This window comes from Budorcas taxicolor, chromosome 1, assembly GCF_023091745.1.
Source record: "Budorcas taxicolor isolate Tak-1 chromosome 1, Takin1.1, whole genome shotgun sequence".
NCBI classification, from domain to species: Eukaryota; Metazoa; Chordata; class Mammalia; order Artiodactyla; family Bovidae; genus Budorcas; species Budorcas taxicolor.
The window spans coordinates 46335653-46360792 of NC_068910.1; the positions used below are offsets into that span (position 1 = coordinate 46335653).

The 25140-nt window shown below is 41.8% G+C and overlaps 1 protein-coding gene across 1 annotated transcript in view; it reads left to right on the plus strand.

Annotated features, from left to right (window-relative positions):
• Positions 1–25140, plus strand: part of ULK4 (unc-51 like kinase 4) — a 487906-nt gene that overhangs the window by 107118 nt on the left and 355648 nt on the right. The window contains exon 21 of the mRNA XM_052660763.1: positions 8540–8667. Within this exon, the coding sequence (XP_052516723.1) occupies positions 8540–8667 (128 nt within the window). The remainder of the gene's footprint in view (positions 1–8539; positions 8668–25140) is intronic.

Consider the following 25140-nt stretch of genomic DNA (forward strand, 5'->3'; position numbering starts at 1 on the left):
CACATTTATAAAATTATGATTGAAGTGTGTTGATTTATCATAGTTAGGCATCTGTCTTTAAATACACCCTAAGAACATTTTAAAAATAAGTTTTCATTTTGTGGCGTATGGTAATTGAACCCTTCTCCCACTGTTGAGCTATGTGCCTCTGACTTTGTGGTTTGTACTCAGGCTGATGCCGTGAGCATCCTATTTCCATGCATCTTTGTGTCCACTGCTAATCAGTTACCACAGGTGTTATGCATACTTCGAAGCTGGTGCATAAATAATGCTAAATTATTCTCTAGAAAGGTAGACGATGAGAGTACTGTTTACTTGTAATTTAACCAGCAGTCATTAAGACACATGCTATATTTATCATACAATAAAACCTAGCATTTAGGATTGCTTGATTAGCAGCATAATTTATGATTTATAGTTACTTGCAGTTTGTCAGGATTCCCAGGTGGCTCAGTGGTAAAGAATCCGCCTGCCAATGCAGGAGATGCAGGTTTGATCCCTGGATCGGGAAGATCCCCTGAAGGAGGAAATGGCTACCCACTCCAGTATTCTTGCCTGGAAAGGAGGAGGAGCCTGGCAGGCTACAGTTCATGGGGTCACAAAGAGTTGGACATGACCGAACACGCACATGTGTGGTTTGTAATTAATCTCTCTGATTCTCCATTTGAAATATGTAATTGTAGCCATGTTTTCATGTTACAGTAGATTCATTAGGTCGTATAATTATTACCTTCTGAATAATGTTTATGTTCTTGAATGGACATTGGTGTGTTGAAAGAATTTAACTTTACAGTATCACCTGCATTAGCTACCTGGATATCATTGTCCTTAGATGATCGTTATTCAGCAGCCATGTGCATCACAGAGCTTGATTTATTTTGTTGTCATCTTCAAAAGGATCTGCTTGCCAATAATGTGCTAAATGCAGAAGATTCCTTTATCAAAATGAGTGTTAGTTCTAGTCTCTGTGATGTGAAAGTGAGTGTTCACAGCCATGGTACGAGGGGGCTCTCTCTGTTACAAATCATGCATTCCGCATATTCTAGTAATTAGAAAAATTGGGCAAAACAAAAAATGAAAACTGTTTTTCTGCCCTGTTTCCAAAAAAAGAGAAAAAGGACAAATTAAACTCTTCATAGGATACTTTCAGAATCCTTGGTAGACAGTATTTTATATGTAGTTCTTGAATCATCACTAGATGTAAGGAATTGATAACCTTTTCACCCTTCATTTGAACTGCTTGAGTGACTCTGGATGAGTACCTTCCAGAAGCCATGCCCAGGCAAGAGAAAACCTTGTAAGTTATGTGTGAGGTTGTTTACCAGTCTTGTGCCATATAAACTGATTTTTTAAATACCTGGTATATTTTCTGGTTTTATTTTTCTGTCTCTTCCAAGCTCTTATGGCGTACAAATGTTTGATCTTAAAGATCTGGGGCTGGAGGAGTTTGAGGGTGCTGTAAACACGTTTCCTGATGTTTTACCAGGGAGAGAGATACTGGATGAGGGCATTGCAATTCTCCTTAATCATAGTATCTAGAAACTAAAAGTAGCTAATGTCACTTAGATTTATTTGTATTCAGTTCAGTTCAGTCGCTCAGTCGTGTCCCGACTCTTTGCGACCCCATGAATCGCAGCATGCCAGGCCTCCCTGTCCATCACCAACTCCCGGAGTTCACTCAGATTCACGTCCATCGAGTCAGTGATGCCATCCAGCCATCTCATCCTCTGTCATCCCCTTCTCCTCCTGCCCCCAATCCCTCCCAGCATCAGAGTCTTTTCTAATGAGTCAACTCTTCGCATGAGGTGGCCAAAGTACTGGAGTTTCAGCTTTAGCATCATTCCCTCCAAAGAAATCCCAGGGCTGATCTTCAGAATGGACTGGTTGGATCTCCTTGCAGTCCAAGGGACTCTCAACATTCTTCTCCAACACCACAGTTCAAACGCATCAATTCTTTGGTGCTCAGCGTTCTTCACAGTCCAACTCTCGGATCCATACATGACCACAGGAAAAACCATAGCCTTGACTAGATGGATCTTAATCGGCAAAATAATGTCTCTGCTTTTGAATATACTATCTAGGTTGGTCATAACTTTTCTTTCATTCAGTTCAGTTCAGTCGCTCAGTCGTGTCCGACTTTGCGACCCCATGAATCGCAGCACGCCAGGCCTCCCTGTCCATCACCAACTCCTGGAGTTCACTCAGACTCACGTCCATCGAGTCGGTGATGCCATCCAGCCATCTCATCCTCTGTCATCCCCTTCTCCTCCTGCCCCCAATCCCTCCCAGCATCAAAGTCTTTTCCAATGAGTCAACTCTTCACATAAGGTGGCCAAAGTACTGGAGTTTCAGCTTTAGCATCATTCCTTCCAAAGAAACCCCAGGGCTGATCTCCTTCAGAATGGACTGGTTGGATCTCCTTGCAGTCCAAGGGACTCTCAAGAGTCTTCTCCAACACCACAGTTCAAAAGCATCAATTCTTCGGCGCTCAGCCTTCTTCACAGTCCAACTCTCACATCCATACATGACCACAGGAAAAACCATAGCCTTGACTAGACGGACCTTGGTCATGTTTATAACTCTTATGAATTTTAGGATTTAGTATTGAAAATCCAGAATATATGGAATATAGGGTACAGAAGAGTAAAATGCTTAATATTCCCAAAATAATCTCATCAAAATTTTGTAGATACTTTTCAAATTGATATTTATTGTGTGTTTGTATGTGTATTAATACATTAACATATTTCCTTTTCCCTGCTGCCACATGCACGTGCTATTAGAATCTTTTTACAGAAATTAGGTCGATCTATTGAAATTAGATCGATTGTTTGTCCATACTTGTCTCTTTAGTGATGTTAGGAATGTGTGTGTAGCTCAGTGTAACTCTTCAGTATTGTTTCTAAAGAGTTCTGGTGGTCCATGATGTGAAGGTGCCCCAGTGCTTTCCCGCAGTTAACTACTGCACATTTTAGAATCCTCCCCCCGCTTTTATTTTGGCAAGAGAGAGCATTCTTATGGCTCAACTCTTTTGTGTGGACTTCTGTAATTATTGCTGTAGGAGAAACTCTTCAGTAAAATTAAGCACTGTCTTAGCTGCTCCTCTGAGAGTCTGTCACCACGGACTTTATATTCAGTGTCTTGGGTGTTCTGTTACAGGGACTACAGGTAGAGGTATGAGCACGGAAGGGGTCAGTTCCCATGAGCTCTTCCTGAAGAATCTGTCGGAGAGTGAGCTTCAGACAACTGAGCAATGTTTGAATCAGCTAAGAAGACCAAGCAATGTGAATCAGGATGATTGATACTAGATGTCATTGCAGGTTTAGAATGGCAGACTGCTTTCTTTCCCTCCTTCCTTCCTTCCTTCCTTCTTCCCTCCTTCCCCCTCTCCTTTCATGTGCTTATCTATCTATATACACATACATGCGTACATACATACATATGCATGTCTATAAATGCATACAGGGAGAAGGGGGAAAGCATATGAAAATTGTAGTAAACTGGTGTACTGCTTTGTAAAAAACAAAGTCACCCATGTGACTTAAAAAAATAAAAGCAGACGTTAAAAATCCAGTGCCTTATTCTTGATGTTACAAAACTGAAAGTATATAAAACTCTGGGAACCCTATTCTCCTCTATTTCAATTAATTGAGCTTAGTACACTCACATCAACTTGTTTACACGTTATGTGGATTCAAACATCTGCCTCAGTGATGTGTTTTTTCCCCGTGAGGTGTGTGACCTTGAATGTGCTTCTTAGCTGCACAATCAGTGATGCATACTTTGGCACTTCATATGCTTTGGGGTCACTTAACAATTTAAACATTACTTTTTAAGAGTCATACCATGTTTCAAAGTGCATTTGTTCATGCTCATTGGTAAGATGATTTCCTTCTGGGTGTTACTGCCTACGGATACCTTTGTAATTTGTGCCTGATTTGTTAATTTTAACAGGAGCTGCTGTCCATTTTTATTTCAGCAATCTAGTTTGACTGAAGCTGTTTCAGGTTTCATATTTTGACCAAGTAGTCCAACAGTGATTAATAGTAAACCAGAAGGTGCTTATGATGTTTGGAGGTACTATGGAAGATCACTATGAAATTTTGATGCTTATAAAACTTTGAAAAATCTGAAAGCCAGTCAGCTCAGGTTTTGTTTGTTTTTTTGTTTGTTTGTTTGTTCTCACAAAGACACTAAGCATCCTGACTCAAAGGTTGTGCAATTAAAATATGGTAATTAGTTAATGCATATTAATAACATGAGTTTGTATTCACATTTTTCATCTGTCTATGTTAATAAATGTGTTGTATAAGAGACATTTTACTTAGATACTTGGTCAAACTTCAAGGAAAGTGTAATCCAAAAACAATTCTAGTACATTTTTCACTTCCATCAACATTAAATGGGAAAACTATGTCAGTGTAGTTATTCACACACATGATTTCTCTCTCTCTCTTTTTTTTTCTTTTTTGAGGCTACTGTCATTTGATGGCCAGGCTGTGCTAAATGATTTTTACCTATGACAGTTGATTGAAACAAATCGATTTTACCTTTGGAGATTTGCAGGGAATAAATAACTTTGATGTTCTCTACATCAGTGTTATTTTTTTTATATTCATCTCATAATTTTGTCTTTATGTACTGGAGGAATTTTTATCCTTTTGCTTAATTTTGATCAAGATACCACTTTGTTATGTAAACTTCATATCTTTCAACCAATTCCTCACATGGTGAACATTTCATAACATCATCTTTATGTTATGTAGATATGTCTGTTCTGAAATCACTGCCAAGAACCATTTGACTGTTGGACAGAAGCTCTTCAATCTGTGATTTGGGCTATAGACCTCAACAGCTTCTGCTTTTTTTCCTCCATGTGTAAAATTTAGTTGTGTTGAGCCAAATGGTGAGATGAATTTAAATCAAAGATGAATACATAGTGGATTGCAACCTACAGTGACCCGAGGTTATTTTGACTCTCTGAAGGTGGTTTTGATTATTCATCCTTGGCACTAGTCTTTGCCTGCAGCCTGTAATCTTATTGTAAGATTAATACTGTTTTAGAAGTCTGGTGCACGTTGCTTAAGATTAACTATGGTGCCCTGGGCAGTTAGTTTTAGGGAGTCAGTCAGTACTGTTCATTTAGTTTTTCTGAAATGACAAGATGAGAATTTATTTGGGGCATAATGTGCTTTTAGGTATATATTCAAAATTAGAGCCTGTAATATATTGCATCTTGTAAGGGACTGGGAATTATGGTGTTACAAACAAATCTGGTGTGCAATTTTTTATCTTTGTTACTTGCCATAGTTTTTCTAGTTTGTTTCACTCAAAATCATAAGCATTATTTTAGTTTTCCAAGATTGTTAGTAATGGCTGCATAACAGTCCATCAATAAGACATAGAGTAGACCTCATCATGACTTCTTAGTGACATTTCTGTGTTTTAAAATTATAACTGTTGCTGTACAAAACTTTCATTGCACCTGGAAAAATTTCCTCTTTCACTGTATACTTAAGCTATATTTCACTTATCTCTTGCTGTGTAACTACTCAAAATGTAGTGGCTTAAACAAGACCAGTAATTTTTTTATCTCACCAATCAGTAAATTTAGGCAAAGCTGGGAAAGACTGAGAATAAACTTTCCAGAAGGCTCACTCAGACGACTGGCAAGCTGGTGCTTGCCATTCCTTGGGAACCCAACTGGGCTGTGCCTTGGGATCCTCAGTCACTTTCCGCATAGGGCCCTTGAGGGCTAGTAGGGCTTCCTCACAGCATAGCAGCTGGGTTCTGAGAAAGAGAGTGTCTCAATAGAACCAGACAGGAGCTGCATGGCCTTTGCAAACCTGGCTTTGGAAATCATGCAATGTCTCTTCTGTGATGTCTCTTTCCTACTCCACCTGCCCTCCTCACATGATCATTACTTGATATAATGTTGCTATTCAGTCGCCCAACTCTTTGTGACCCCATGGACTGCAGGAGGCCAAGTTTCACTGTCCTTCACTGTCTCCTGGAGTTTGTTGAAATTCATGTCCGTTGAGTTGGTGATGCTATCCAACCATCTCATCTTCTGCTGCCCTCTTCTCCTTTTGCCTTCCATCTTTCCCAGAGTCTTATGATTTAACAAATTCCCTATTTGGGGATGTTAAGTTTGTTTCCTATTTTTGTCTATCTTGTGAACTCTACATGAGCATTCTTGTACTTAAAGCTCTTTTGATTATCACTTTGTTACACTAAAATTCTTGAGATACAACAACTGGGTCAGAAGAAAATAACAATTTTTTAAGGCTTTGGAGAAATGACAGCTCACTTTCCTACCAGCTAGAGGAAAGATTAAACACTTAAACTTTCATTTTTTTCTTTACTGTGTATTAATTTGTCAGTCTGTCTGTCTAACTGTTCACCTGCCTGCCTATGCCGGGTCTTACTTGTGGCACATGGGATCTTCACTTGTGGCCTTCTTAGCTGGGGCATGTGGGAGCTAGTTCCTTGACCAGGGATCGAACCCAGGCCCCCTGCATTGGGAGTGTGCAGTCCTATCCACTGAACCACCAGGGAAGTCCCACAAAGCTGACATTTATTTAACGTAGCTAATTTAGCCCTTTGCAGATTTTGCAGTTGTCCCTGTAATGTTCTTTGCTGTGAAGCAGAACTTCCAGATACTGAATTGGAAGTCAGGCATCGTGTCTCTCTAGTCTCCAGTAATCGGAATCCGTTTTTCAGTACATGGCTAGTGGATGTTTTCATGGTCCTGCAGTTATGCACGGGTATGTGTGATAGTGGTGTCAGTGTGGGCAACAGTTTGTTGTTTTGATCTATGGACTTCACTGTATAAATTAGAACTGAGAGTTGACTGTGGGGAAATGGGCTTTCTACTGTCAACTGGAAAGGTGAAAACCGGTCCATTACTCAAGGCCACCTTGGTGTTGATTCTGTTTTTCAGCCCAGTTGATGAATTAGTTTGATTATTCGGTCCAGGATCTAGGTGAGACTGATGACTTGTTGTTGTTCAGTCGCTCAATTGTGTCTGACTGTTTGCAGCCCCATGGCAGCAGGCCAGGTTTCCCTGTTCTTCATCGTCTTGAGTTTCAGCAAGCTCAAACTCGTGTCCGTTGAGTCAGTGATGCCATCTAATCACCTCGTCCTCTGTCACCCCCTTTTCCTCCTGCCTTCAATCTTTCCCAGAATGGGGGTCTTTTCCAATGAGTCAGCTCTTTGCGTCAGGTGGCCAAAGTATTGGAGCATCAGCATCAGTCCTTCTAAAGACTATTCAGAGTTTATTTCCTTTAGGATTGACTGGTTTGATCTCCTTGCAGTTCAAGGGACTGCCATGCCCTGTAGGGATGCTATGTAGGGCCACTCAAGATGGATGGGTCTTAGTGGAGAGTTCTGACGAAATGTGGTCCACTGGAGAAGGGGATGGCAAACTACTTCAGCATTCTTGCCTTCAGAACCCCATGAACAGTATGAAAAGGCAAAAAGACTGATGTATAGATACAGATATATCTCCATTTAAAAATAGAAGCCTGTACATGGCTGTGTAAGCACTTCCTGTCTTCCAGTATAGCACCCAATGTAAAAGCACTTTGGCAAAAAAAAAAAAATTGAGCTGCTTACATCTGCTTGGACACACAATGTCACTCCTAGGTGCTTGCCTCTGCCCAGGACTCTCAGGAACTTAAAGTCCTGCTCTCTGTTACCATCTTTGTAACAATCCAATTCCATATTTCTGCCTATTTATATCCATTAACCTGTGTGTATGTGTATTCCATTTTTTTGCATATCCATAGGCTCCCAGAGTGATGCAGTCTTTTTGCTATAAGAGAATATGACACTAACACTTGTCAACACTTATTCCTCTGTGTTGTGTTAAACCTTTAAGTAAAGAATGTTATAGAAATAGTAGAGTAGAAAATGGCAACCCACTCCAGTATTCTTGCCGGGAAATCCCATGGACAGAGGAGCCTGATGAACTACAGTCCATGGGATTGCAGATGTGACTGAGCATGTGTATATATGCCCACATATATATAGTAATTGAGGTTTTTCCCTGTGTCCCATATTGGCTGTTGTTTTTACTTTATGTCTGTAGGACCTCAGTTGTGTAGACTAGAGGTGTGATCTTTGTGTGTGCAGGTTTGCTCAGAAGTTCATGCAGACATGCAGTCGTGACTTTGAGTTCTAGTTATTGCCTTACTTCCAGTCATGTGATGGGTGGTTAAGAATCAGGCTTTGTTGTCTGTCTGACCTGGATTTGAATCCAGTTTTGCGGTTTGGGGCAAAGTGCTTAACTTTTTGAGATTTGCTTTTTTAAAACAGAGATAATATTGTTACCCTTTCCAGCTACTTTTCAGGTTTAAATGAGATCATACATTTTAATAACTTGGTATAGAGTATAGCACTAAAATAGAATTTCAAAACTGACAGGTGATGTTGTTTTATTTTCTATTTGGTTATTATAATCTATTGACCTTCAGAGTTGCCTGTTCTGTTTATTTGTTTCATGCTTTCTCAAAAAATATTTTCATGTCTCACACAGGACTTTGTCTCTACAATTATCCGTTTACTGGACAGCCCCTCCACTTCCATCAGAGCCAAAGCCTTTCTGGTTCTTTTATATATTTTGATTCATAACCATGAGATGCTGCTGCTCAGCTGCCAAGCAAGGTAAGATTTTTTCTGATTTTGCCAATGACTGCAGTTTGGTGCCTGTTTTATTAGTAGTGTTTCTTGGCCCCTATGTACCTGATTATTGAAAATTATTTTCCTAGATTTTTCCAACGGTTTAGTTTTTCACTTATCACCCCTGCTTAGAAACACTGACGTCGGCTGGTGGTTAAGTATTAGGAATTTCCTAGGTCTGAGTACAGTGTGTTAAGGTGTTAAAGGTAGGGTGTTAAAGGTGGTTCTGGTTTGCATCTTTGTAAGTGAAGAGGAACTAAAAAGCCTCTTGGTGAAAGTAAAAGAGGAGAGTGAAAAAGTTGGCTTAAAGCTCAACATTCAGAAAATGAAGATCATGGCATCCAGTCCCATCACTCCATGGGAAATAGATGGAGAAACAGTGGAAACAGTGTCAGACTTAATTTTTTTGGGCTCCAAAATCACTGCAGATGGTGAGTGCAGCCATGAAATTAAAAGACGCTTACTCATTGGAAGAAAAGTTATGACCAACCTAGATAGCATATTCTTTTTTTTTTTTGATTTTTTTAAAATTTTTATTTTTTCTTTATTTTACTTTACAATACTGTATTGGTTTTGCCATACATTGATATGAATCACCACGAGTGTACATGAGTTCCCAAACATGAACCCCCCTCCCACCTCCCCCCTGTATCATCTCTCTGGATCATCCCCGGGCACCAGCCCCAAGCATCCGGTATCCTGCATCGAACATAGACTGGTGATTTGTTTCTTACATGATAGTATACAGGTTTCAATGTCATTCTCCCAAATCATCCCACCCTCTCCCTCAGAGTCCAGAAGTCCGCTCTACACATCTGTGTCTCTTTTGCTGTCTCGCATACAGGGTCATCATTACCATCTTTCTAAATTCCATATATGTGTGTTAGTATACCGTATTGGTGTTTTTCTTTCTGGCTTACTTCACTCTGTATAATATATTCAAAAGCAGAGACATTACTTTGCCGACTAAGGTCCGTCTAGTCAAGGCTATGGTTTTTCCTGTGGTCATGTATGGATGCGAGAGTTGGACTGTGAAGATGGCTGAGCGCCAAAGAATTGATGCTTTTGAACTGTGATGTTGGAGAAGACTCTTAAGAGTCCCTTGGACTGCAAGGAGATCCAACCAGTCCATTCTGAAGGAGATCAACCCTGGGATTTCTTTGGAAGGAATGATGCTAAAGCTGAAACTCCAGTACTTTGGCCACCTGATGCGAAGAGTTGACTCATTGGGAAAGACTTTGATGCTGGGAGGGATTGGGGGCAGGAGGAGAAGGGGACGGCAGAGGATGAGATGGCTGGATGGCATCATGGACTCGATGGACGTGAATCCGAGTGATCTCCGGGAGTTGGTGATGGACAGGGAGGCCTGGCGTGCTGCGATTCATGGGGTCACAAAGAGTCGGACACGACTGAGCGACTGAACTGAACTGAAGGCATTGTTGACGGGTGGTTTGGTCATAGTTCTCGTTACTGTGAGGTTCTGGACCGAGTCGCTGAAAGCCCAGAGGAACCAGTGTACTGCAGCAGGGGAGGAGGGGCATCTGGGGTGTGTGGACTGGCCCCCCACTGGACGGATCTCTCGTGGTTACCGAGTCTCACCTCTTCTCTCCAAAAAGAGAAGCGTCTGATGTACCTCAGGTTCCCTCCAGCCTCTGATGCTTCTCGATTAATGTCTTTGAACCTGTCTGGCCATTTGTTACATCCCAGAGGAACCTTGAGCACACGGTTTACTGTCTTATTTCTTGACCTGGCTTTTTACTTAAGGTAGAATACTGGGAAGATTCTAGAATTGCTGAGATGGATCTTGATTAGGGATTGGAACATTTTATCCTGCAAACAGAGAGTACATGTTTTAGGATTTACAAATCAAGACGCAAAATTGTGAATATTATGCATGTACTTCTATTACAAGAGAGAAGACAAATTGTCACAAATTTTTTGTTGACATAATTAAAAGTACACTACTCGCAATCTATCCCTGGGATGGATTGGCAGATGCAAACTATGATATATAGAATGGATAAACAAAGTCCTACTCTATGGCACAGAGAGCTGTATTCAGTAACCTGTGATAAACTGCAATGGAAAGAATATGAAAACTAATGTGTGAATCACTTTGCTGTACAGCACAAATTAACACAATATTGTAAATCAACTGTTTCACTGAAGTTAAAGAAAAAATATATACTGCTAATAATTGAGTACATACTTTTTGTAACATAGGTCTAATAATGGGAAAGCTAGAATTCTTTTGGGGAGAAGAGTTAACATTTTGCTTAATTAGGGGTCCAAGTGAGGGCCCTTATTATCATATCTGATTGCCAACGTTCCTGTTGGTGCTGACCCCTAATGCAGTTTTATGTTTCTTATCTTTGAAAATGTCTTTTCACACAGATGGGTTCTACCACATGTCAGTATCAGTTCATGGGCACATGACTTTCGTTGAGCATATTCATCACTTCGAAGGCATTTGTAGTTTTCTGTTAGATTCTTCCTTATATCTGTCTTTAGCCTGTCGTCACATCGCAGGTGAACCACTTCTTGGTGTGGGTCTTGTGCAGGATGCTAAGAAATTTCCATTGATTCTGATCTCTCGGGGATCAACCCTTTGTTGTCTTATGTCCAGTTGAGGACTGATGTCTCATATGTTTTATCTGTTTGTTAGTGGTTATAGACGAGAGGATGTGCCCTGATCCTGTGAGCCCATCACGGCTGGAAGCAGTAGTTGCTCTTACCTGTCAGAAAAGACCTCATCACTGTCTTTGCTGCCTCTCCTCTCTCCTTGTATCTACCATCATTTTCCTCCAGGACAGGTAATACAGTTTCTCAACAGGTGTTCTTCCATCATTTCTTAGACTCGTAGTCTGGTCTCAGGGTCTCTTACACAGTGTGAATCAGCGTTTGTTTCTTGCCTGTTCACATTCTCCTCATAACATCCTGCTGAGCTGAAATAACACCCCCGACTCTGTGGGCTGCTCTGTCTGAGTTCATCTCACGCCCGCCCGCCTCTCAGCCCTTGTGTTCCGCAGCTCCTCCTCGCGCCCCCTCCAGCCAGCCAGCTGCACAGTTCTTGCTGCTTCCCGCGCACACTTGCTCGTCACACTCCCCTCTGGTGTTCCCTGTGCCCATCGTGCTCTCCCTGCAGCTGGGTGCTTGGCTGATTTCCTCAGCTCATTCAGGTTTCCGTTCAGTCTAGTGGTCACTGCTTCTGAGAGCCACTCTAATCACCCTATCTCAAATTCCGCTCCTCACCCCAGCTCAGAGACTCTCTAACTGGAAAGAACTGTGAGAGCCTGAGTGGGACAGGCTTGGTCCTCCTAGAAGTGACTGTGATTTCTGTGCCCCTGAGTGAATATTTAGGAACTTTGGCCGTGGTGGACAGATGGTGGCCTGAATGCACACCCTAACCCTGACCCCTGCTCTGCCCTCTCTGGAGAGAGAAGGGGCAGGGTGCCTGGAGGATGAGGCTTAGCCTTGCGGGAGAGGTAAGTGTGAGCCCCATTCTTCCTGTGCTGTGGGCAGAGACACGAACACTCTGTCCTCTAGGCCTGGGGGAATCGCAGACCTCAGGTCTTCTGTTGGGTGCAGAATGCAGGTGCTATTGGTGTCCTGTCCCCAGGGGATCCACAGTGGAGCTGCCTTGGGGGCCAGTCTGCCCCTGACTGAGGCTGCAGGGGGTTGATTTCATTTTCCAGCACTGGGAGAGAACACGTCCCCTCCCCACCTGTATCTTTGCCACAACCTGGCCTGATCAGGTGCTGAGCCGGGGGAGGAAGTCTTGAGCAAGCAGAGCTTGGTCACAGTCGGCTGACAGAGATGCTGGAAGAACTTCAAGGAGGAAGAACAAGGGCAGGCAGCCCTCACAGAGGCAGAACTAATGGAAACGACAGAATGTTAACAAACAAGGAATGAAAACTCCATGGAGAAGCAGTTTTCTGAAATTCAGCAGAGGAACCAAAAGCAAATGGCCTCTGCTGGGGACAGCATTAGTGCTTTGAAAGGACACATTGACCCACGCAGAGCCAATGGCAAAGACATGGAGATTCATGTGGAAACATTAGGAAAGTTGGAGTGTTGGTCCAGGAGACCTCACATGCAGAGCATGGGGAATGCCAGGAGGAGGGAGGGAACAGATGGAGGAGGGTTTCTAATGGAAGCCATCTCAGTAGTCATCTTCTGCTCAAACATGCTCTCTCCTGATGCGGTATTAAACTGAGGGTAAAGGAATCAAAAAGTCACAAAACCGCTAAGGGAAAGGTGACTGAGGCAGAGGAATGCTGTCACCTGTCCTGGTTTTTTGGAAGCTGGAAGGGTGAGAGATGAATGTTCACTGAGATCCATTAATGTCTGCAGAGGGAGAAGCTGGGAGGAGACCTGATCATCACCTGGCAGAACTCAGGACAGGTTGGGAAAGGCAGGTGTAGTAGAGGTACCTTTGAAGTCAGTGGTGAGATGGAGGTGAGACTCAGCATAGGAGGATTGATGGCAGTTTGCATGCGGACTTGATTCCCAGGCCTGAGCATCCGGCACGCTCCACCTCTTCCGCTGCACCAGGAGACTTGAGATATATTCTGGGTGGTTTGAACTGGTAAGGCTTCAAATGTGGGGTTTGAGACGTATCAGAGGGCAATGAGGTGCTTTGTGAGACCTTATAATGAGGATCGTAGAACAGCTGATTACTCTCAAGGGTGAGGACATCTGCCTTCTACCCCTCCTTGACTTGCAGGCTGTTGGCAGCCTGATTTCCATGCTCTTGACCAGAGTTTGGAGATTAACCTCGGGGAAGCTGATCCTATCCCCACAGGGGCTCGCCATTTGCCTGTCTCCTACTGTAGCTCAAGAAACCTTGCCCCATATTCCTGTATTGGAGCCCATCCATCATGAGCCCCGCTCCTGCATGCAGACCTTCCAACAACACTTCATTGCATCCTCTTAAAATATAAATGGACAACCAAGAATCACCAGATACATAAGGAAACATAGAACTCAGAAGTCAAGACTTGCCAAGAGACAAGAGACGCTCAGCAGACACAGAGACTTAATTAGAAACAGACAGTTCATGGAAAACGGAGTGAGGATGACTCCTCAACCTGTGAGTAAATGCCGAATCTTCCTTATTATTAGAGGAGAGCACCACATACTCCTTTTTACAAGAGAAACTACACTGAGTGTTCTTTCTCACTCAGCACACTGACAGCATCTGAAACATGTTCTGTGGGTGAGGCTGTGGGGCAGCTGGCACTGTCCTGTGCTGCTGGTGGGAATGGCAGAGTACTGTGACTACTATGAAGAAGAATTTGGCTGTATCTAGAGAAATTCCGTGTTTTTACCCTTTGTCCCAGCCATCTCACTTCTCGGATACACTGTCCAAAGATCTGTTATTGGTAAAGACGTGAGATGACACGTGTGTGAGGCATCATTTGTTAACGGTAAACTATATACAGCAGACTAGCTGGAGAATTGTGGTCACCCTTGTGTTTTTCCTTCCTGCCGTAACATTACAGCAAACTCAGTGGATTAGGACAACACGCATGTATTCATCTGACAGGTCATGTGGGTCAGGCGGTCAGGCTCTTCGTAGCTGGACCCCCTGCTCATGTCTAACAGGGTCGAAGTGCAGTTATTGGCTGGTGCTGCAGTCGTTGTCTGAGGCTGAGGTCGTCTCCAAGAGCGCTGATTGTTGGTAGAGTTCATTTCCTTGCAGCTGTAAGACTGAGGTCCCCACTTTGTTGCTGGTTTATGGCTGGGGCTTGCTTTTGGCTTCTAGGGGTCGTCCTTCCTCTCCATTGGCAATTCACAGCAGAGCCATTTGCTTTTTTCCTGGAGGCAGGTAGTTGCCCTTTTTATACCTTGAATCCCCTCCACCCACTCAAATGTCTTTGGCCTCACCCTTCTGCCACCAGGAGTAGAAAGGCCCATTTTTAAAGGTTTCAGCTGATTGGGTTGGGCTCGTGCAGATAACCTACGTAGTTTGAGGATGATCGAATTGGGACTTTATTTTTTAAAATTTTTTATTGGAGTATGGTTGCTTTACAATAATTGTGTTAGTTTCTGCTGCACAGCAAAATGAATCAGCCATACATATACACATATCCCCTCCTTTTTGCATTTCCTTCCCGTTTAGACCACCGTAGAGCACCGAGTAGAGCTCCCTATGCTCTACAGCAGGCTCTCATTAGGTACCTGTTTGACTCGTAGTGGCGGACATATGTCAACCCCAGTCTCCCAATTCGTTCCCACTGCTTTCCCCCCTTAGTGTTTATATGTTTGTTCTCTACATCTGTGTCTCTTTCTGCTTTGCAGATAGGTTCACCTGCATTATTTTTCTAGATTTCACACATGCGGGCTAATATATGATCCTTGTTTTTCTCTTTCTGACTTGCTTCATTCTGTCTTTCAGTCTCTAAGCTCATCCACGTCTCTGCAAATGAAATAATTTTGTTCCTTTTTATCTTGAAAGTCCCTTCACTGTTGTACTCAGATTAGTGTTTTGAATAGTCAAGGGGTAGGAATGATGGGAGAGACGTTTTTAGAATTCTTCGTAGCCATGGTCCCCATGATGGAGGACTCTGCAGCTGTGAGAATGGACAAGTGGGATCTCCGTACATGGCCATGGACTGATCACAGGACATATTATCCTGAGAGAAGCAAGGTGCAGAAGGGTACTTATTATATACTCACTTCTGTGTAAGAACGAGGGAGAAAACAGGAAAGACATATGCACTTAGTACTATTTTCAAGAAGAACAGAAGGATAAATTAAGAATGAACCAAATGGCATTTTATATGGAGCAAAAGGCAGTGGGGGACGGGGTAGGGGTGGCAGCTCTACTTTGCATATACCTGCTTTATGATTTGGATTTAAGTGTCAGGTGAATGTTTAATTAAAAATAAAATTAAATAAAGCAGTCTCTAAAACTTGAAAAATAATTTGGTAGTATGTGATGTAACTCCGAAGAAGAGATATTGAAGTGTATAGAGAACACCAGTTGTTTGGCAGTGCAGTTGATTCTTGAACAACACGGGACTGAACTTTGCAGGTTTATGTACATGCAGGTATTTTCCCAATAAATATAGATAGAACTACAGTCTGTGGTTGGTTGTCTCCTCAGACGTGAAACTATGTGAACGTTGAGAGCAGACTAGAGCATCCACGGATTTTGGTATCAGCAGTGGGTCCTGGAACCAAACTGGTGGTTCCATATGAGACATCTTTCCTTTCAGTTGCTGTTCCTCCAGTAGCCATGGATCATTTTTCTCTGTTGTCTTAAAGGCATTTTCTTTGTCTTTAGGATTTAGAAAAGTTTAATTGTTATATATCTTTAGTGTGAGTTTCTTTGGGTTTCTCCTGTTTTGAGTTTGTTCATTTAAGTCTTCTGCTAAATTTGGGTATTTTTCAGGCATTATTTCTTCAGAGACTTTTTCAGTCCCATTGTTTCTCTCCTCCCTTTCTGGATCCTGATGATATAAATGGAAGGCATTTTGTTATTGTCTGGTAGATTCCTGAGATGCTTTCTTTAATACGCCTCTTTGTATCTGCTTTTCAGATATTGTGAATTCAGTTAATCTGTCCTTAAGTTTGCTGATCATGTTTTCCATTACCTGTGCTCTATTCTTGAGCTGGTCCATTGACTTTTCAGTTTTGGTTTTTGTAGTTTTCAAAAGTTCTGTAGCTTACACTAGTTATTTTAAAAACATTTTTCTCCTGAAATTTTCAATTCTTTCATTGGTCTTTCAGATCATTTGAAACATTTTTATGATGCCTGCTTAGAAATTCTTATTAGATCCTTCTAGCACCTGGTTCATATTGGTGTTAGCATCTGTTGACTGTGTTTTTTGATTCATGTTGTGATTTTCCTGGTTCTTGCTATGGTTTGTGATTTTTAAGATTATATCCTGGACATTTTGCCTGTTACCTTGTGTAATAGGATGTATCTTCATCTCGCTTGGTGTTAAGTCTTGTCACTGCCAGGGGAGAGACGAAAGTCCCGCTCATCACTGGGCCCCATTGATAACTAACCTGCCAGGGAAATCAGATTGCTGTTTGCTTCTCCTGGCTGGGGAAGGGAAGATCAGCTTCTTGCTCAGACACGCTGTCACTGCCCCTGCAGGGAGACTGGAGAGTGGCTTGCTTGGCTCGGCAGGGAATGGAGGGCCCACTGCCTGCTGTCTTATAGGTATTATGCCTACAGGGGAATCAGGTCACTGTTGCCTGCTTCCACCAGGCAGAGGATGGAAGGTTAGCGCCCTGTTTGGCCTTGCCTACACCTCCCAGCTGGGAGGTTGGTATGTGTCCCTTTTTGCTTTGATGCCCAGGTATTACACCAGTGTGCATATGAAATGCAACGTTGAATATAAATGTTTGCAAAAGGGAAGCAGGCTTCAGGTTAGAGAGATGTTAAAATTCTCTGTGATGAGTTCATAGAGAAAATTGTTCTGTCTTCCATACCTGTGCCTTGGAACTCTGTTAGCAGCTGGATGTTTGAGCTAACGGCAATGCTACCCGTCTGCCTGAGAACTGAAACCTCACATCAAGAGCCCACGATAACCTTTGCTACATTAGGTAGATATTTTTTCCTGCTTACCATCATCACCGTCAGCCTTTTATGGATTAAATTTCAGGACATTTTCTATGATGTCAGCTCTCAAATCTATCTTGCATGACAGGCAGTGAAATTGAGCTGTCAGGATTAGATAAAAAGGATATGATAGCCCCCAGATGTCCACCTATTTCTCCAAATGGCTTCATACTCATATTGAAAATGACGGGAGATAAAATAGGGTCTTATGTTTCTTTAGAAATGATAACCCTTTTAGGGGATGAAGAGCCTTGTAAGTTCATTGTGTAGTTTGTTATGAGCCTGAAATGTCAATGCCTCCTGATGGATCAGGTTTTCCTAGACTCTTTTTTTCCCCCTTCCCCATAGCATTGCTATTAATATGGTAATCAGTGGGGGAAAAATCTGCTTTGATCTTAAAAGAAAGATTTAAAAAAAATTTTAGTCTGTATAATTGGTTAACTGTGTGGGAAAAATTATTTTCTCAGCCTTACACCATACAAAAGTCAATTCCAGATGGATTAAAGAATTATATATGAGAAAGAAACTCTAAACAGCTGGAAGAAAATATGTTTAAATATGGGCAAGGAAAGCTTTTCTGAGCAGAAAAGCAATGAAATAAACCATAAAAGGAAATAATGATAGTTTGGCTATATATAGTTTAGAAATTTTATATGCCCCACAAATCAGAAGTAAAATTTCATGCTAAGAAATTCTGTGAAGTTTTGCATCGTATGTAATAGAGTTAATCTATGTAAAGAGATTCATAAAGATAGTCTCAAGAGTAAGCAGTGCAAATTAAAATGATAAATACTTTTTCTGTCCATTATAATGTCAAATTGAGGAAAAAAACACCTACCACTATCTTATATCCTAAGTACAGTTAGAGGGGCAACTTTTGACTAGTTGGTGAAATTACCTTTTTGAGGGCATCTGAGCACAATGACAAATGTGTATCATGAATCCTGATGATTCAGAAGTTCCGTTGTTATAAATAAACTTGAATCACAGAATTGTACTTTTGTCAAGTACTTGAAGGATATGACCCAGGTTTTTGTTGGTTGCTTAGAGTTTCCTTAACTTCAGCTATTAGATACAGAAGTATCTGGGCTTCCCAAGCAGTGCTAGTGGTAGAGAGTACGCCTGCCAATGCAGGAAGAGACAGAGATGTGAATTTGATCCTTGGGTTAGGAAGATCACCTGGAGAAGGAAATGGTAACTCACACCAGTATTCTTGCCTTGGGAAATCCCATGGACAGAGGAGCTTGGGGGACTATGGTCCGTGGAGTCTCAACGAGTTGGACACGACTGAGCGGCTGTGCATGTGGAAATCCTGCAGGTTCTTCAGAGACTCTCCGAGGTCCTTGTTGACCCTGTCCACACTGTTTGGCAGCAACGTAATATTTCCTTGGTGATTGTGATCACTCACTCTTCATCAGTAGAGTGATCCTCTCCATCCCCCAGATGGAATTATTTTGTCCTCTAGTGGAAACCATTCTTGCTCAGAACCATTCCAGCAGAGCTCAGTGTCGTGGAAACTGTAGGTAAAAAAGAAGTGAGTGGGCTGTTAGGTGTAACAGTGAGAGGTAGTCAGTCCCACTTCTGCCTCTCAATTACCACCAGACCCGTGTGTTTTGATGATGGGAAATGCTAAAGCCTGTGTTTTGTTTGCTGATTGAAGACATTGCTCCTCATTGTTACAAGACCCGGTGTTGCGTAGTGTTGTTTCCCAGCTGGCAGCACCACTGAGCTTGCAGTGGCCATTCTTCTTCTCAGTTACGCCAGATGTCTCTGGCTGATGGGCTACTTGCTGAATAGTGAATTCAGTGGACCTGAGCCTATTCCCACACTTCTTTTGCTGTTAATAAGTTTCTTGATGAGATAGAGTGTTACTTTGATTATCATGATGATAAATAAGGCATTTCTTTGTGCTTAAAGGAGAGTTTACTGCCCCTTTCATGCACCAGTCTGTTGCTAGCTGACTGGCTGGTCTCCCCAGGTTATGGCCTAGACTGGGGGCACAGTGTTGGTTTCTCGTGTTGGCTGGGTGGGCAGGATCTCGGTCATAATTGAAGAGGAGCATTCTTTTTGCTGAGCGCATATATGTCCTCTAATACTGCCACCAAGGCCCCTCTGGATGAGGGCCCATGAGCAAGCCCTGGGGTGACTGGAGAAACAGTGTTGACTGACATTTGCAGGTTGTGTCATCTTCTCTACCTGAGTGTAGAGAGGCTTCTCTAAAGGAGTTGTCCTTTAGTGGGCATCCACGTGGCACACAAATGTCATCATGCTTTGTGCCCATTCTGAGATGTCCACTCACATAGACTTCCCCAGAACTTCTGGTCACCAGTTTTTAACTCTTTTTTTTTTTTTTTTCTTTTCAAAGTCCCTGGCCATTAATAGAAAATTCAAGCTGATAGCCAGTGCCCATGAATCAGCAGGCATCAGTACCTTTAGCCATGTCTCAGTTTGAACATAAAGTAAAACAAAATGTGTTGGGTTTCCTTTTCAGGGACTCATTTGATTTCTTTTGTCATGCTGGCAGCAGTCTACCTTGATTGGCTGCCAGCGTATTGTAGTGAACCATTCACTAACCAGGCTCAGTGATTTTCTTGTTGGGTTACCTGCTTATAACTAATTCTTTATCAGGATCAAGAGAGGAGAGACAGTGCTAAAGAGAATGTGTCGAAGGACTCTGCACCACCTGTTCATTCAGCTTAGTAGTTCTTACTGGACCTGTTCAAGCTTCGCTCTTAAATCAGTGCACTTGATGATGGGTTACTGCTGTGTGTGCCCAGCCGTAGTGGCTTGGTGTGTCCGGTTAATGATACAGCTAGTAATGCGTTATTCATATCATGTGATTGTTTGATGTCACTCGTCATGTTCATCCTCTATCAGGGACTGTTTCTCAAAAGAACAGCGATCTGCAGATGAGAATATGACTTAACTCTAAAACTTGGCAGCTAAAACTGTTAGCTGCTCTAACAAAATATCAAAGATTGGTGGCTTATAAAGGGGCTTCCTTGGTGGCTCAGATGGGTGGCTTATAAATGACATATATATTTCTCATAGTTCTAGAGGCTTGAAGTCTGAGATTAGGATGCCGTTGTGGGTTGGATGAAGTCCCTCCTCTAGGTTTCAGGCTTATCCTTGTGTCTATACGTGGAGGAAGGGACTAGGGCCCTCTGCAGGCTCTCGTTTATAAAGGCAATGATTCCTTCATGAGTGCTCTACCCCCATGACCTAATCACCTCCTAACATCATAACACTGGGCATTAGGATTCTAGTTAAATTTGGGGGTGAACACAAACCTTCAGACGATAGCAACCCAAAGACCTGTGTTGTGATTCATTTATTGGTGTTTTCCTGGGGCCCCATGTAAATATCACGTGAATATTCCCACAAGATAACCCACAAGACGCTGGGAGTATCAGTAGATGAGCTGGGTCCTATGGCCCCCGTGGCAGAACTGCTCACACTGTGGATGGGGATTGCAACAGAGCCTTCATTCATTCCAGCTCCATTAAAAGCTAGGAGGTGTATGGGTCTCTCAGAAAAGGAGTCAGAGGGACACAGTCTGCTGTGGTGTATGTTGCCGCCTAGGTTCACAAAGCCCACTTTTTGGTCATAATCTGTAGAAGATGCAATAACTTGTCTTTGCTCTGGAGGGATAGCTCAACATGTTCTAGATTGTCGAGCCCTAGAAACTTCACTGGGGCCTAGTAGACAATGGATTTTTATGGAGTTTATCTCTCTCTTAAATGTCTTACTAAGCCAACTGAAGTTCCTCAGGTCCAATAGCCTAATGTCTTAACATCATCAAAGTGCGAGTGTACAATTGTGATGTTGCTGGGACATCAAGACAATGCAGATCTTTGGTGACTGATAACCAAGAGCAGGCTTGTTGGCAGAGCTCAAAGGCAAGGCCCTGAACATTTGCTGTTTGCCGTGATGAGTAAAAAGCAAACATGTGCTGATGGTTCTTCCATATTTACATGTAGAGAAAAGCCTTTGCCAGGTGAATAGCAACTATAAGATCCCGGGGCAGTGCTAATTTGCTGCAGTAGAGGTACTAAGCTGAAATCACAGCTGCATTTGGAGTCACAACCTGTTTCTATTTTGGGTAATCCACAGTCAAAGTCCATCATAGTCCTTTTTCTGAAATTCTGGACAGACCAAATAGACAAATGGACATATAATAGATTTTTATCATCCCTGTGCCTCTCAGTTTTTTTTTTTTTTTTTTTTGATGTTGCTATCAATTTCTGTGATTTGGTTTTCTATGGATATGAGTTTATATCTTTTTAGAGAGGGGACATGTCAGGAACTGCTGTTTGTCCCTTTTTTTTTTTTTTAAATCATAGTGGCCCTTGCTGTAGAGATCATGTAGCCCGTGTGTGGATTCTGCTGATTGCTAAGGATGTCTGTTCCTAAATGTCTGTTACATTTTGAAACTGAAGAAATAAACACAGAATAGATCTGTATATATGGTGTGTCCCTGTAATTTAAATTTAGATCAAAACTATCACCTGAGCATCATAGCCCAAGAGGCAGCAGCTTTAACTACAAAGAAAAGTATTGGATGATGAGCTTGCTGAAGGTCCCTTATTTTTCTTAATATATATATTTTATTGAAGTATAGTTGACTTACAGTGTTTCAGATGTGAAGCAAGGTGATTCAGTTCTACATATAAATGTATATTATTTTCGAAATTATTTTCCATTATAGGTTATTACAAGATATTGACTGTAGTCCCTGTGCTATGCCTTTGTTGTTTGTTGCATATCTGTTTTTTAATAATTAGAAATCTAGCATTTTATTCATACTAAGTCAAACAAGTGGAATCAAAATGTCAAATTTTTTCATTAGGCAAAAATTCACAAGTTTTCTAAAAGGATCCCTTATTTATTTATTGAAGCATAGTTGATTTACAGTGTTTCAGGTGTACAACAAGTAATTCAGGGATGTATATACACATGTCTGTTTTTCAGGTTCTTTTCCATTATAGGTTTTTATAAGATATTGAATATACTCATGTGCTATATAGTAGGTCATTGTTGTTTATTTTATACATAGTAATCTGTATCTGTTAATTTTAAATTCCAAATTTATTCCTCCCCCCCAAAATTCCGTATTTAAAATACACATTTTCTCTGAAGGGAGAAAAGTCAGTTATAAAAAATGTGCAGTAGATAGATACTAATGGGTTTAGATTGAAGTGAAGCAAGGAAAAGTGTGGTGTTTTGATTTTCTGGAACAGTATATGGTCTCAACAAGGAACCATTTGTGAGGTGGTCCAAGGCGAATCCAAATGGGATGGGTTAGCCACAGTTTGCATCGTACACAGCATCCAACTGCACACGGGAAGGTCTGCAGCAGAAGTCGACAGTGGAGTGGTCCGTTGGTGGGCACAGTGGGTCCAGGAGGACCGGAACGGGGTAGGAATGGGGATGGGGCGGGGTGATGGCATCCTGGAGGATCCCGGACTAGGTTAAAGGAGCATGACTTCTCTGTTTAAAAAATCCGTATGATTGATTTCTGAGAACGTGGATGTGCCATCTCTCTGAAAAAGACTACTGGCGTCTCATCCCCTATTCACACCATTTCCAGGCAGTTTGTTCTTGTCTCTCCAGGTCCTTCCTGTTTCTCCTCTTCACCTGCACACTCTTAACTGCTAAAGGCCTATCTGGCTTCCTTCCTCTCTCATCATTTATCTGTGCCATACCAGATTCATGTTCTTCAAATGCCACTTGCATCAAGTCATTACTTTGCTTTAAAAATTTTCCCTCCTGCAGTCTTCCTGGGATCCCTCTCCTTGTAGTTACCATGGTCTTCGTGCTGGGTTTGCTGGCATTAGTTTCTTCAAAAACTGTCTTTAGGTTTGAGGAACTCACCTCTTCTTATCAGTTCCAGCGCCTAAACTTGTCTCCCTGCCGTTTGGAGCTGAGGGTGCTGCCGGGGTTCTCCTTGCTTCCCGGGCAGGTTTCTCCTTCATATGTGCTTGCTTCTCTCCCTTTACATCTGCACTGTCATCTTGACAAAATTCTTGGAAGGTTCTCGCTGTGAATGGTACAGCTTCCTCTTTTTAGGGATAATGTGGATTTCCTAAGGGGATGTGGAAAAAAGAGAAGTAAAATGCTTGGGTTCAGCTGGTCAGCTTGAACCCGAATTTTCCTTTGCAGTGAAAGGGCTCATGGTAGGAGTTAACATGCATTCTTTGCTTTCTTCCCACCTCAGTCTTTTCTTCGTTGGTTCTCCCTCTTCTGCATCTTCCTGGGCCCTCTGTTTCTCTTTCACCACTGGCTTAGGGTGATTTCATCCAATCCAGTGGCTTCAAATAGCTTGGTATGCATCTGTGTGACCTCTCCAAACTCCAGGTTTGTATCATCTTTACATATTCAGTGGCATGCCCAAGACGAATCTTCGAGTTGCCCCCAAAGGAACCCAATCCACTCCCTATGTCTATCTCCACTCCCAAGCTTCCTCATCTCAATAACACTTGGATTATTGTTCAGCTTGTCGATCTTTTTAGCTTGATACCCTTGTAGACCACGAAGAAATAGCATTTGCAGTTTGGTTGTAGAGAAATTGTAAAGTGTTTATGGATACTATTCTCAGACGTCTCCACATTTTATTTCCTTCATAGGATGTGAGTTCTTTTAGTAGCTAATGTTCCCTTGTCTGTGAAGTCAATTTATTCTCCTATAGCCTGTGTAAACACATCCTGCAATGGGAAGGCATTGGAGAGGGCATGAAGAAATGGAGCATCATTCTAGAGTGAGTTTTATATTGTTATGGATCCCATCAGTCTTTTATTTCTCCCAGCAGAGGTAATGGATATTTTCTTATGTTTTAACAGTCTATACTAGTGGCTGAAAGTGAATAGTTTTTCCCTTTAAGAAATGGTATGTCATACTATGGTAATTAAGGAGCACAGTATTAAATTTTGTAATAGATAATGTAGATTTTAGAAAAAATTGACTCCTCAGACACAAGAATAAATTTACTTTTTCTACTCTATAAATATTGATGGAAGTTCTTTTGCATTCTTCAATGTCCAAAAGATAAACATTTCCATTTGCTCTGCGCCTTGTTTCTGTTATTTATTTGGAGGATTTATTTATTTGGATCCCTGTTACTTATTTGGAGGATTTCCTGGAACAGGGAAAGAAGCCCACTTTTGAATCATCATCATCTCTGGATGGATTAAGGTGGTCCAGAGTTACATGTAAATCCAGCCTGGAGGAGTTTAACCCTCGGTTTCAAAGTAATCCTTCCACTTCTCACAGACTGTATATATAGATTTTAACGCTCATCAGAAAGCAGTGGGGCCTGTAAGAGGATAAGATGATATGATACAAAAAACAAGCGAGATAAATTACAATATCCACAGAGTTTCCAGAGAATGGAATTAATCACAAAGTTACCTTAAAATAACCATGATCAGTATATTCAGGAATTTGGAAAATGGAGAATTTCAGTAGAGAACTAGAACTATAAAAACAGAGTGGATATTCTGTAACTGAAATGCAGAACTTGCGGGATTGGGTTAACTGCATATTAGAGCTGAATAATTAATATACTGCTATATTGATAGCAGTATTAATAACAGTGTTAATAATTAATAACAGAATTAATATATGGTTCTGAATTCCTCTGGGACCAATGAGGAGAGAGAGAAGCATGGAAGATACGGAGAAGAGCAGAGGAGACATAGGAGAAAACAGTGAGGAAGTGATGGTTTTTACAGTAAGTGGTAAATGGGTCATTTTGATATCAGTGTAAGGAAAAAAGCTCTGAATTACTCTGTGCATAGAAGTTAATTCATGTCAATTTAATTCATGTAAAAAGAGAAAACAATGGGTGAATTTAACTCAGATGACCATTATATCTACTACTG